This window comes from Primulina huaijiensis, chromosome 15, assembly GCF_012295235.1.
Source record: "Primulina huaijiensis isolate GDHJ02 chromosome 15, ASM1229523v2, whole genome shotgun sequence".
In the NCBI taxonomy this organism is placed as follows: Eukaryota; Viridiplantae; Streptophyta; class Magnoliopsida; order Lamiales; family Gesneriaceae; genus Primulina; species Primulina huaijiensis.
In genome coordinates, this window is record NC_133320.1 from 18,341,620 (window position 1) to 18,356,683 (window position 15,064).

Consider the following 15,064-nt stretch of genomic DNA (forward strand, 5'->3'; position numbering starts at 1 on the left):
TATATATATAACATAACATAACGAACATTTCTTCCGATATGGTATAAACGGATATGAGTAGATATCTTGTGAGACGGTCTTACGAATCTTTATCTATGAGACGGGTCAACCCTACCGATATTCATAATAAAAAATAATACTCTTAGCATAAAAAGTAATAATTTTTCATGGATGAACCAAAGAAGAGATATGTCTCACAAAATACGACTCGTGAGACCATCCCACATAAGTTTTTGCCAACAGATATAAGTGTATGAGACGATCAAGGCAAAACACATTGTGTATTATAATACAATAGAGTTGATTTCCCTTCAACCAAAGGAAAATAAACTACTCATATTAAAGATAAAACGAATCAAAGTTTTAAGATTTGAAAAAACAAATTTCATTAACAAGATAACAAGTCTGACATTACAACTTTGTTTATAAGTCATAAGTTGACTAACCATCTATCTTGATTTTCTTCCTCTGAATAAACCCTATGAAGGAGGTTAGTATATTATTGGATTTTACATCCGCCAGAATCTTGCCCATGGCGTATGTTACCATAAGCTGATAACTCCAGAAGGTCCATTTCACGACCTGCACCAAGCGAAAGCACCATGAAATAATAGAACTATATCAGAAAATATTTACTAATATTATTAGAAGCCATGAAGGGACGCATTTATGTGGTAACAGTTAGGTTATGTTTGGACGGGAGAATTTGGATTTGAGACAGATTTAAAGGGAATATTCAAAATGACTTTATATTGAGGTGAATTTTAAATTCATCCAAATGACTCAAAAAATAAATAGCTGAGGTTTGAAATTGAAATCCATTGTCAAGTGGATTTTGCCAAACAAACCAATGGATATGTTATTATTGATTTGAAAACATTATCTGTAAATTCATTAATCTAAATACAACCTTAAGAATAGAATGACATTAAAAAAAAGCTACAGCAGAAAAAGTAGAAGGGATAAACCTTCAACAGACATGTACTAGAAAAACATAAACTGACAAAGAAATGCAATATAACCAACTTGATAAAGTCATGGCCATCCAATTTTCGTTGGAAAATTACATAGCAAAAACCTGGCAGAAGTGGACTAAAATGGTTTCAAAGTTGTTGGAATTGAACGATCTCTTAGCTAGTTTTCTGACAGAAGACTCAGTTGGCTGAATAATTTCTTACAGATTTAGCAGTCCACATGACAGATGAGTCGGCATCCAGAATATTTCTAGTATAGGATTTTCAATAATTTAGTTTACAATTATAAAAAATATTACTTCCACCGCAAACTATCAACCTATTTACCTAATGAAATCGCATTCTAACCAGCGAAGCCAATCATATTTTCAAATAATGGTGAAGGGGAAAAAAATACAGATTTTAGAGGTATTCACATCTACTTATGCAGAAGCGAACAGATTACCAGCAGCACCTGACAATTGTCTAACGTGCTTTTACCTCCCTGCAAATATAAATACTGAATTTGTAAGAATATCATAACTTCAAGAATTTTGAAACATGGAGCAACACTACAACAAAGAGTACATGATTCTTTTTTTTGGCTTTTGTCGAGATAAATCCACAGTTAGATAATCAAATGCAAGAGAAACAGAAAACTGTTGTAAGGAAAGTCCGTTCAACATTATTGGAGAGAACGGACACAACTGCTATGGATTCTTACACAGGAAGATCCACCAAAGAAAGAAAATTGAAGTCATATCCATCTTAGGTAGTCCTGAACGTTTATCTACATCCATATAAATAATGGTCTTCCAAAGGACCGATCCCCTCCTCACTCACATCTCAATCTTCGTTGCCTCTCATAAGATCCTATGGTTTTCCAACTCAATCTACATACAGCATCGCAACCAAGTACCTCCCCCTTAGCTTCTATCACTGAGCCTCAATTCAGCATTGAATTACGTACTAATGAAAAATGTGACGAATTTCGAAATGACACACACAATTCATATAGATTTAGATTTAGATTAGATTAATATGTCACTATCACACAAAATAAGAGTGGGTCTCATGTGAGACCGTCTCACGGATCTTAATCTGTGAGACGGGTCAACCCGACCCATATTCACAATAAAAAGTAATACTTTTAGCATAAAAAGTAATACTTTTTCATGTATGACCCAAATAAGAGATCCGTCCCACAAATACGACCCGTGAGACCGTCTCACACAAGTTTTTGCCACAAAATAATTACACTAGGAAACTAATTTATAGCAAATCGGATAGTAATATGTTTCGGATGAGATATCATATTGGAGATTCAATATTTAAGGTTCAATCTTGACAAACATCTCCAAAAACAAACTAATATAGGATAATAACTGAATTGACATATCATAATAATGAAATATAATAAATGAGGAAAAGTTTAAAATTCAGCTTCCATTTGTTCATGATATATTATTATTAATTGGCGCTAAAAAAATTCAAGCATTTCATAAACAATTTTTTAATTAATCTTTTATACTAAAATCTCCAAAAATTAACACTAAATAAATTAATAACATCTTTCAAATAACAATTTTGTGAAGAGCTGTTGTCTCTATGAGAGTTTCTTTTGTGTAATTGGTTTCAAATGTACTATATCATCCTACGAAATTTTCAACAACGCTAGACACAATTTCTTCTAAGCTTTAAACTTTGATATTTTTTTTATAAAATTAAGTTTTATGTTCGCTTAATCGAAAAAATACTCTTTAAAATAAAAAAATATATATATTAATTTATAGATGAATAAATACTTTTCTAAATTAATAAGATTTCGTGATATTATTAAATTATTAAAAAATTAGTGTATATGGTGCTGGTAGCTTGCTATGAATTGGGTACCAAAAAAATTTAAATTTAAATAATAAATTGTGGTTTTATTTTGTTAGATCAAACCATCAAAAACTCCAATATTTGTAACATGGGAGAATATCAATTTGGATTAAGCGTGTATGAGTGAGAGTAATACTGAAATGTGTGTGACCTCTTGATAAGTTCTTGGGCGTCAAGACGTTGTTGACGTTGCACCACTTGATCTGATTGACTAGGTGGACCGTAAAAGAGTGACGTCTAATCTTAACGGATAATATTATCACTGCTAGAGACAGGACCAAAAATAGGAAAAAGGTAAGATTGATATTTAAGATATATGAAATAGTACCAGCAGATAGACGCACATTCCTCCGGACTCATAGGCCTGACAGCTCGACTAATTAGCACCCTAGTAGGTGCACTCTGTGCTGCTCCCTAAAGGATATAAGACAATATCATCAGTTAGACATGTACATCTCCAGACTCATGGGTCTAACAACTCGACCTATTAACACTCAAGTAGCTGCACTCTGCACTGTCATAACTATAAGAAAATAAAATTGTATCTTGGTAACAAATATTTTTGGCATAGTAATAAGCGTTTGATCCTAAAATTATATTTATGTTTTTTTTTTTTTGAATTGGTTCATTTCATCTTCTACTTAATGTGCCAAATTCTTCGGTCATAACTTTCAAAAAATATCCCTTGCTGTTTGTCACCTGTTGGTTTCTAACGGATAATACTGGACTCAAAATGCTAAAAAAATTCAAAAAAAAGTTAAGGTTGCACTTGGATAGATGTATTCAAAATATATATATTTCGATTATATTTTTATTATTTACAATGAAATTATAGATCAAATCCTTCAATCAGCACCTTACTTAATTACACATTAGTAATATAAAGTATAATATATTTCAAATGACATCATTATTATGTGAACATGAAATTCATCATACTTAACGTGAAATATTTTATAAAAATATAATGGTTGAATTTGAAGTTTATGTTCTTACTTCTCTAAATAACAAAAATACATTTGAAATTTACAATTTTAAAATCCATCAATTCAAACATAACCTTACTTAGGGAGTATTTGAGAAAGCTTCTAGGAAAGCACTTCTTAAATTCAAGTTGTGTGAAGATGCTTTGTAGTGTTTGTGAATATTTGTTTCTGCCTCAACTTTTATAATTTTTAACCAAAAACTAAAAGCAAAATTATGATCTTTTTTCTTCTACTTTTGTTTTAATGATTTTAAATTATAAATTGAGATTTATATCCTTAAAAAACTTATCATATTTCAAAATTGTCCCCAATTATTTTTACACGTACTTTTCTCTCATATTCATTCCCTTGTTCATAAATATTGTTGGATTTTTAAAAATTTTAAGTTTTATTCATATGAATTTTTAAGAGTTTCTAAAAGAATTCATAAAATTTAAATCATATTTTATTACAAACATTTATTTTTAAAAATAATATTTTAAGCTTTTTTAATAATTTTATTTTCCAAAATTTTTTACATATTTTGTGCATTTATACAATTTTTTTTCATTTGTTTTTTTAATTTTTATTGATCTCATATAAATTTTCAAGCACTCGTATAACAACAAAATAAATTAGTTTTGATACAAAATATTCAAAATATAATAATAATTATTTAAATACATTGTCAATAATGCGAGTACCAAAATTTAGATAAGTATTATATAGGTTAAGAATATTGTTGTCATTTTGTTAAAACTAAGCTTGTAAGCAATTTTTTTTCCCAAACACTCAAAATTTAACTTGTATTAACTTTGGACTTTTATTTCCAAACATTCTATTTTTGCTTCTCACCCAATTTTTTATAATCTCTAAAAAATCACTTCAAAATAAGTATAATTTCTGGCAAAACTCCCTTAATTTCTCTTTTTAAATTAAATTACAAAATTTAGTTATTTCATCTTCCTTTCTAAACATGATAGTTTCAATTTCCTTGCAGATTCCGCTCCCGCGTTGACTTCAAGTCACACACTGAGAAATCGACGCACGTCCAAAAGTCTATCAAGAAATATTAAAGTCATCTTGCTTTCAAATGATCTCTTAATATATAGGTCATGTGTTCCATTTTTTCTCTCAATATTTTCTTAAGAGAGTTAGTACGGTTTGTTTTACTAGCGTGGTTTGTAGAACTAATGTATTAGTCAGAAAGTTTACCTATTGCGCATAGAAAGACGTGATTTGTATGACTATTATACTAGCATAAAGGTTTACCTATTATGTAGAAAGATAGCAGTTCTGAGTTCGGACATCATTAAAAAAAAAATTACAGCCATCTTAATTTTAACATGAATCATTAAAAAAAACATCATAAATACCCAACACACTTGCAGGAACCACCCTAGAAGTGTCGATTATGTTGTGGTCAATGAAGACTACAAACTTTACTTCGAATTAAATATACATTTAATAAAGAAGTCCGAATCATAATTGCGCCAAAGAATTTTAAAAATTTCCTCCATGTAATTTAATTCATTTTTGGATGTATCTATATATTCTGTTGATGTTATTTTAAAATTTTCTAAATTCATATTAATTACAAAAAAAAAAAACTTTGCATTCGAAAAAAATATATAATATTTTTTGCAGCCTAAATTTTGTCATATGGTTTTTTTTTTCTTTTCCAATTGAATGATTCTCTGACATTTGTGTATGTTTGTAGGGGTTATGTTGAATTTCTGTGTTTATTGCACAGATTTGGTTCCCAATATCTAGGTTTTACATATGTGAGTGGGAATGTGTAATATTTGTTGGTTTTAGTGTGATTATATAATAATGTGAAATGTTTTATATACATGAAGCCATGATTTCAACTTTGATATTATTGTATTCAATGTAGTTTTTTTTTCTTGAGTAGGTTGAGAATGGAATCTGGAAATGGGACTTGTAATCTTTATTTTTTGGGTTGCTGTAATTATAAGAAGCAGTTGTTTGTGATCTCAGTCTATGGTGGGTGTAGCTTGATGGATATATTTGTGAGTCTGGGCAAAAAATGTTTAGAAATTTCTCCGGAAATCATGATTCGGTCATACGTAGCTCCACTACATAAGATGTTTGTGTCTTTGAACGATGATGATGATTTACTTAAAATCATTCATCTTTATTTATTGGGATCAGGTTGGAGTTTAGAGGAGATGAATAAAATCTTTTAAAATTTTCATAGCGACCCAAGAAATCTACTCTGCTGAAATTCTGTCTATCTATGAGTCCAACTCAGTCATTGATAACGGGAAGATTCATAAGAAGGTGAACGAACATGGGCTGATCGTGGATTAAGAGTTTTTCAGTGCCTTTTTTTTATTATTGTCCAGCTCAAACACTTGTGCGTATTACATTCTATCTATCAAATGGAATACAGATTTCGAGGAAAAATTGAGCCTTCTTTTATTATTGTCCTTCACCTTCGGCGATTTCGAGTCCATAGTAACGCCTGCCACTTCCTTCACTTTGGTATATATTTTTCGCCTTCATTGTGAAGACCCGAAATCTTGCAACGGGAAGATCTATATATGTCATACGAAATTTCAGCTCATTCTTTTTGGCCAAACATTTTTCGCGTTCCCTACAATCATAATCTTGGAAATTTGAATAATCATTTTTCCCTGATTATTGACGTTTTATCACCAATGTTAAAAACTAAATTAAACCACAACAAATCAGCAATTAAACTACCTATATTAAAAGAAAAATAATGATAATTAAGAGGAAGTTAATGATCATTAATAGGCATTTTAAATATGAGGTTAATGGCCATGAATAGGTGTCATTAAGAGGATGTTAATGACCATGAGTAATGACATTTAAGTGGTATCAAATGTGAAGACTGTTCAATATGGAAGTGCACCAATCTTGGAAGAGATTCATGCAGCCAAAATCACTCTCCATTTGCACTTAAGGGAGCCAAAATCACTCACTATTATAGCATGAATCTCGGGTGTGTATCTTGAATCAAGAAGAGTCCAGGTTCATTCGGGAGAGAAAGGTGCAACCATCTATTTGATTAAGCAATCAGCGACATTCTTGGAGTGATAAGAGCTTACCATTGTAGCTGATTTTCGAACCCTATATAAAGAGGACCGAAGTGGTAGTAATCTCACCTCTCCTACTGCAAAATCCCTCCCCGTAGCTACAGAAATTCGAAATATAGCTGCTGGAAAGGCCAAATTCGAAGCATTGCGACGGCCGAGTTCGAAGCTTTGCCGCGACCTTGTTCGAACGGAATTCTTTTAGCACGTCCTTCTAGCGTTTTAATCCAAACGAAATCAAGTAAGTGGGCTTTTGCTATGTATTTCTTTGTAATTTAAACTTTGTATAAGTATTTCATGACATACTTGTATGTGTGTCAAACCACTTTCGAAAATGCTATTATATATTTCATAAAATCTCGATCGATGTACGATATGTTTCCTCCTATTTTCGATGTTCTTTGATTCTGCTGAGTTCATTCAAAAATTCCGATAAGTGTTGTTTGATATATCCGATCTTGTGTTGCACTGTTATGATTCGAGTGAGATATGGAACGACAATTGTATGTTCTACATGGCCCCCATCAGTGGGTATAAAACTGTGTTGTGGCCCCCATCAGTGGGTATAAAACTGTGTTCTGGCTCCCATCAGTAGGTATAAAACTGTGTTTCGACCCCCATCAGTGGGTATAAAACTGTGTTTTGGCCTCACCACTTAGAGGACTAACATATTGGGGACAATTTGACCATAGATAACGAGATGAATAACAGTGTTTTCGTTTGTTGTGATTCGTTCTGTTCTGAATGTCTGATAATCTCTGTTTCGCATTTCGATTCTGATTCTGATCTGATATGATATACTACGTTTTGAAAATCAGTTTGCAATATGGGTTTTAAATTATATTTATACGTACTTGTGGTAATCGATCGGCCCCCACTTGCTGAGTGTTTCCCAAAACACTCACCCCTTACATCTCTCTCCAGATAAGAACTAAGATCAAGTAGACAGGGATGAATAAGACATGCTTCGGGGTTGGTGATGAAGTTTCGAGATATGAAGATTTCTCGCTTAAGTTCTTCTTATTGTACAATGCTTCCGCACATTTTATTTCGTTTTGGAATTTATCGCTGTAAGACAAGATTATTTTGAGTTAATGATGAAATAGACTGGTTTTTGGTTTATACTGTACTACGAGGCTTATTGTTTTCAATTGTGTGGTTTTAAAACAATGCCGGTGTCGACTAACCCCGGTCTCGGGGCGTGACATTTAAGTGGTATCAGAGCCGCCAGGTTCATAATCCGGCTGGAGATTTCGATAGACAAAATTTGACGAAGTTAAATTTTGGAACAAACTTAGTCATTCATATCCACCCCAATCTTAGATTTGAAAATTGTGACTTCCCATAGGAAACTCAAGATTTCGATTCCATTAATTATTCTGAATTTCTCTCGACGTATAATCTTCAAATCATACGTCAATTATCGAATTTTCCATCTTTGAACCCTTTCTAAATCAAATCTCGAATGAGATGACTCTGAAATTTACCATTTGATGATTATTCACGACCTTGTCATTTTGTAAGCCTTCCCTTAAAATTTTTTTTTTCAAGAAATGGCTTCATACGCCCTTGTAACCACGCTCAGTTTTTGCCATTTTTGAAAATTCTCGTAAAACTTATAGCTCCGCGTAGGAAAATCGAAATCCAAGTCTACCAATTGTTCCTTAATCCTATTGAATTATTTTTAATTCTAATGAAAATATTTTAACTTTTCTTGATTCTGCACCGAAATTTTTATCCATATGCGTAGGCATGTTAAAAATAAATCTCATAGTCTTTGATGGGGAAGTAGGATTTAGTTTGAGGAAAAAAAAATTGATATGATTTTTGGAATTTATATGAAATCGATTTTGAGATTAGTCTTTATATTAAATGGTCAATAGAAAATTTGAGATTTTAATTTTGGAGTTAAGTTAGACTAGTATCTATGTTAAGTCATCGATAAAAAGTTTTAAATCTCGATTTTTCGGTTTTAAGTTAGATTGACAGTTAAGTAAGGTGATACTCGCGACTAAATTTTTAACAGAGTTAACAAATTATATTTGGGATTTTAAACAAATATATGTACACATATAAATATATGTTCTTAACTTGAAAATATATGTTCTTGATTTGAAACATCATTCCCAATTCTATTTTTAATGTCAAATAACAAAATTTTCATTTGTTTAAAAATGGTCTTAAACTATTATTAAATTCTTGTTTGATAAATTTCATAACAAATATTAGTTCAATTGATTGGACCGTTTAATCTTTGTGTCTTAAATCTCTAATTTAAAATTTATATAAATTCTTCCTGAACAAAGGAACAATTCACATCTCAATTTTTATGTCCTCATTTTTTTAAAAACTGCAAATTATTTATTAAGAACTAAATTTGTAATACATTTCTTGGGTGTATTATATATCATGTATCTTTTTCTAGAATTTTATTTATTCATCTGCTTTTTCCTATACAATCTTAACTATATTTTAGAATTTTCATATATTGTTTGAAAATTCTTCATTCAATGACGCTTCTTTTAATTAAGCATCATCATACCTCCAATCTTTGCAACATCATTATCGATCTATAAATTTTGAAAGCCACCTTAAATATTATAATTTAGCCTTCACATTCACCTAAAAAAAATAATGATAATGAATAAATAAATAAATAAAATATATAAAAAAAAAAAATTTTGATTCCACCGTAGCCTTACTTTCAAAAATCGTGTCCTATAATTAACATGTGATTTAAGGCTTCTTATTTTTTTTTAAAAATTTAGAAACATCCATTGACCCAAAATTTAGCACTCAATTAAGTACTACTTATAACAATTAGAATTAATTAATGGCCAAAAAAATGTTACCATGCATCTCATCGTAAGTAGCTATATAAATGAAGAAAGTTACACACACACACACCAAAAAAAAATCACAATTCTCTCATATTTTCGTACCCCCTTCAAGCAAGATTCTCAATTTCGTGTTCGCGAATGACCGACGCAAGCCAAGACCTTTAGGGAACTCGAGCTCGAAATCGAGCAGCTTAGGGGTACCATTACGAGTTTACTTCATGACAAAGAGGAGTTGAAGAAAGCTAGGGATCTCTTTCAAGTAGAAGTGGGACAACTCACTTTCGACAAGAAATTTGCGGAAAAACAACTCAAAGATTACAAAGAAGAGTTGCAAGAGTCGCAAAAGTATGGTCAACAAATGTTTGCCACCTCCGAAGCTTGGTGCAACCACTATCACGCTAAGAAATTGTTTTGTGACCAACTTGAACAGGAGTTCAATGCCTATCATCATAAAATGGAAAACTATGTGCAACAACTTGAACTCAACAACCAAAACTTGAGTGCAGAAATCGCCAACCAACAAATTGCACTCGAGCATATGCAACAACCACTAAATGCGCAAGGAGAAGACGCTAACGAGGAGTTAGAAGACGAAAACGTTACTGATTAGGTTAAGCTCTCATAAGTCTTTTGGAATAAGGACATTCTCGTCCATATTATTTCTTTTTACATCTCACTACTTGTGTTTGAAATCTATCGTATTCATATTATAGGATTCAAGTTTAAATTTTTCCTTGAATCCATTGAACTCAAACCATGGATAATTCAACACGGATTTAAATTTCGAAATTATCAATCATTTCATATCTACATCAAGTTAACTCAAGTTTCGAGAACAAAACTTCTATTAAGGAGGGAGGGATGTGAAGACCCGAAATCTTGCAACGGGAAGACCTATATATGTCATACGAAATTTCAGCTCATTCTTTTTGGCCCAACATTTTTCGCGTTCCCTGCAATCATAATCTTGGAAATTTGAATAATCATTTTTCCCTGATTATTGACCTTTTATCACCATTGTTAAAGACTAAATTAAACCACAACAAATCAGCCATTAAACTACCTATATTAAAAGAAAAATAATGATAATTAAGATGAAGTTAATGATCATTAATAGGCATTTTAAATATGAGGTTAATGGCCATGAATAGGTGTCATTAAGAGGATGTTAATGACCATGAGTAATGACATTTAAGTGGTATCAAATGTGAAGACTGTTCAATATGGAAGTGCACCAATCTTGGAAGAGATTCATGCAGCCAAAATCACTCTCCATTTGCACTTAAGGGAGCCAAAATCACTCACTATTATAGCATGAATCTCGGGTGTGTATCTTGAATCAAGAAGAGTCCAGGTTCATTCGGGAGAGAAAGGTGCAATCATCTATTTGATTAAGCAATCAGCGACATTCTTGGAGTGATAAGAGCTTACCATTGTAGCTGATTTTCCAACCCTATATAAAGAGGACCGAAGTGGTAGTAATCTCACCTCTCCTACTGCAAAATCCCTCCCCGTAGCTACAGAAATTCGAAATATAGCTGCTGGAAAACAGGCCAAATTCGAAGCATTGCGACGGCCGAGTTCGAAGCTTTGCCGCGACCTTGTTCGAACGGAGTTCTTTTAGCACGTCCTTCTAGCGTTTTAATCCAAACGAAATCAAGTAAGTGGGCTTTTGCTATGTATTTCTTTGTAATTTAAACTTTGTATAAGTATTTCATGACAAACTTGTATGTGTGTCAAACCACTTTCGAAAATGCTATTATATATTTCATAAAATCTCGATCGATGTACGATATGTTTCCTCCTATTTCCGATGTTCTTTGATTCTGCTGAGTTCATTCAAAAATTCCGATAAGTGTTGTTTGATATATCCGATCTTGTGTTGCACTGTTATGATTCGAGTGAGATATGGAACGACGATTGTATGTTCTACATGGCCCCCATCAGTGGGTATAAAACTGTGTTTTGGTACCCATCAGTGGGTATAAAACTGTGTTCTGGCCCCCATCATTGGGTATAAAACTGTGTTCTGGCCCCCATCAGTGGGTATAAAACTGTTTTTGGCCTCACCCCTTAGAGGACTAACATATTGGGGACAATTTGACCATGGATAACGAGATGAATAACAGTGTTTTCGTTTGTTCTGATTCGTTCTGTTCTGAATGTCTAATAAGCTCTGTTTCGCATTTCGATTCTGATTCTGATCTGATATGATATACTACGTTTTAAAAATCAGTTTGCAATATGGGTTTTAAATTATATTTATATGTACTTGTTGTAATCGATCGGCCCCCACTTGCTGAGTGTTTCCCAAAACACTCACTCCTTACATCTCTCTCCAGGTAAGAACGAAGATCAAGTAGACGGTGATGAATAAGACATGCTTCGGGGTTGGTGATGAAGTTTCGAGATATGAAGATTTCTCTTTTAAGTTCTTCCTATTGCACAATGCTTCCGCACATTTTATTTCGTTTTGGAATTTATTGCTGTAAGACAAGATTATTTTGAGTTAGTGATGAAATAGACTGGTTTTTGGTTTATACTGTACTACGAGGCTTGTTGTTTTCAATTGTGTGGTTGTAAAACAACGCCGGTGTCGACTAACCCCGGTCTCAGGGCGTGACATTCATCATGGGTGATAGTGTCTGTATTACCAAGCTTGTCGCCGAAGATCGATATTTTCTCTAGTCTAATTTGAAATCGTTTGACCGAGGGAAAATAACTCACAATATTCTTCCATATTATTGATTATTGAAATATTATAATAAAGGCTATTATCGGGTTTCAAAAAAATTGAGAGCAAATTCGTATTTTTTGCCAGAATCAAGGAGCTCAAACAAATAACAGAGTTCTGTCAAGGAGTAGGAAGAGATAAAGGCTGACATAGGCTGTCGAGGATTTATTTATAATTTTCCCTTTAAAAAATTCTTAATTTTGTCCCCATGGAATTTTTCTTCAATCGGAAGTGTAGTGTGTAAATTTCAATGAAATCTAAACATATTTTAAGGCCTCGTCATGTGTATTTGATGTGTCGTACCAAAAATGAAATTATCCCAAATAATCTAAATGTAATACGAGTGTTTAAACTGCTATACAGTTTAAAAAAATTGAAATTGTAATGTTACCACCAACTATAACTTTTGATAAAGAGACTGAACGTTCAATCTTACATGAACGATCTTTTAGACGCGTACTTATAAATAGATCAAATGGCATAATTTCTATGGACGTATCCTTACTAGATAGCAATTGTAAAGTATAAGTTAATTTAATTCACGTCTTATTTATGAAAATAAGGTAAGTTTTCACCCACTTTCAACAAGTTCGAAATGTGTGTGTTTTTTTTTTATTACATGTCCTAGCTAGTTGGAAACATTGTCAATCATAGGATGCCAGTCTTCGGAGTATTTTGTAAGCGGTCTCCTCAAATTAATGCCAAACAAGTCACTGTCAATAAGAAAACTTTTAAAATTTTCAAGAAATTTCTCCCATCTTTCTAACATTAAGTTCCTTTATAAAAGGGCACGTCATGCATCGCAAATTGAAGCATCCACACAACTTAATTAGTTCATATTTATGCGATGGAATCGAAGATGTCAGCAAGCATAGGTAACATTGCATCAAATCTTGTTTCATTTATATATGTCATCTTATGGTGTGTACTCTTCAGCTGGATATTTGCATTCCAAGACTTTTACTTTTGCTTCCTACCCGTAATCCGATCTCTACCTCGACTCTTCCTCCACATGTCGAAAGGTTGTCGGGATCTATCCCAAATATTTTACGTGACTACAGAATCTTGTTTCGAACAAACAATAGTTGCCCACATCGACGCACCAACGAGCGTGAACTTCGAAGATGTCGAAATAATCTTCGAGAAACTGGGACTGGACTCCGGTGCTAGAAAGGTAAACAAACGCAATAGAATGGAAAGACAAGAGTCAAATATTGAGGTTGGAAGTGTGTTTGATAAAGTCCAACCTTGTTTGGATGAAGTGAGAGAAGCATTTAACATATTTGATGCAAACAATGATGGTTTCATAGATGCAAACGAATTGGAGAAAGTCATAAACTCAATGGGATTCATGAGATTCTCTAGAGAAGATTACCAAAGAATGATAATGGCTTTTGACTATAATGGTGATGGGAAGATTGATTTTGAGGAATTTGTAAAGCTAATGCAGGATTGCTCTTATTAACTTGACTACCAAATTTGGCTCTTTTTCCTTGAATCTTTCAACATATTGATTTCCATGATATTATTGTACAAAGGGTCATCTAGATATATAGGTAGGAACTTACTTGGTAGATTCCATTTTATCCATATGTAAAGCATTAAATAAATGTTGAAAGCTTGTGGGAAACATTATTAATATATGACTTTGTCCACATTTGGTTATACTTTTACAAGTCTAATTAAGCTTTTGAGACAAATGGATACAGATACTACTCACTCCTGAAATCCTACCTAAGATTAAAAATCAATAGATGAGTTATATACACATCTACAACTTGAACAAAAATGTCCAGGTAAATGTTGCGCCTTCGAGAGCGACTAACGCTACTCGTCCCACGACTTGAACTTCGCTTTCTTCATGGTTAAAAATCTAATTTCAAGGTAACTCACTCAGCATTTCTTTAGAGATCAAATCATTCACATTGCCATCCTCAGATGAATTTCGCACCGCGTTTCTTGAAATCTGACCAAGCGAGGGCAACAGCTACCATTCATCCAGACCTTTAACCCGACTGAGACTACATTGATCAGTACCAACGTACCATGTTTTGCTAACATTTTCTTCAGTTTCTTGATCAGTTCTTGAAAGATTTCAAATCTCATCGTTCAAGAACAAGATATAGAATATATGATTTAATCGAAAAGGATACATAGAGTTGCATTAGTGAAGCTGAAGCTACATACCCTTCCCTCCACACCTCTCTGTAGAATCTAAACAAGGGCAAGACAGGAGCTATTGGTCAATCAGCTCCTCCAATACTCAATAAACATGGAGCATTTTATTAAGTTGGTGATCCCACTAATTCCATGTATGCAAATATATACTATTTTACGTTTGATTAGGTTGGTACTACATGTGTAAACGAACCGAGCCGGTTCTCGTACTTTTCGAGACGGCTAGAAATATATTTGATTTATGTTCGAACTTTTTTTCGAGCTGAATTCGAGTTCAAATTATATTGTACGATGGTTTGCAAACTNTCAATCAGCTCCTCCAATACTCAATAAACATGGAGCATTTTATTAACTTGGTGATCCCAATAATTCCATGTATGCAAATATATACTATTTTACATTTAACTAGGTTGGTACTACACGTGTA

The 15,064-nt window shown here is 32.7% G+C and overlaps 1 protein-coding gene across 1 annotated transcript; it reads left to right on the top strand.

Annotated features, from left to right (window-relative positions):
• The first annotated feature begins 13,471 nt into the window (after positions 1–13,471).
• Positions 13,472–13,924, top strand: LOC140959369 (probable calcium-binding protein CML46). The gene has a single exon (XM_073417221.1). The coding sequence runs from the start codon at positions 13,472–13,474 to the stop codon at positions 13,922–13,924; it is 453 nt and encodes a 150-aa protein (XP_073273322.1).
• Positions 13,925–15,064: the final 1,140 nt, after the last annotated feature.

Excerpts from the sequence above, each read along its gene's own strand:
- LOC140959369 (XM_073417221.1), top strand. The coding sequence starts at position 13,472 with ATGTCGAAAGGTTGTCGGGATCTATCCCAAATATTTTACGTGACTACA.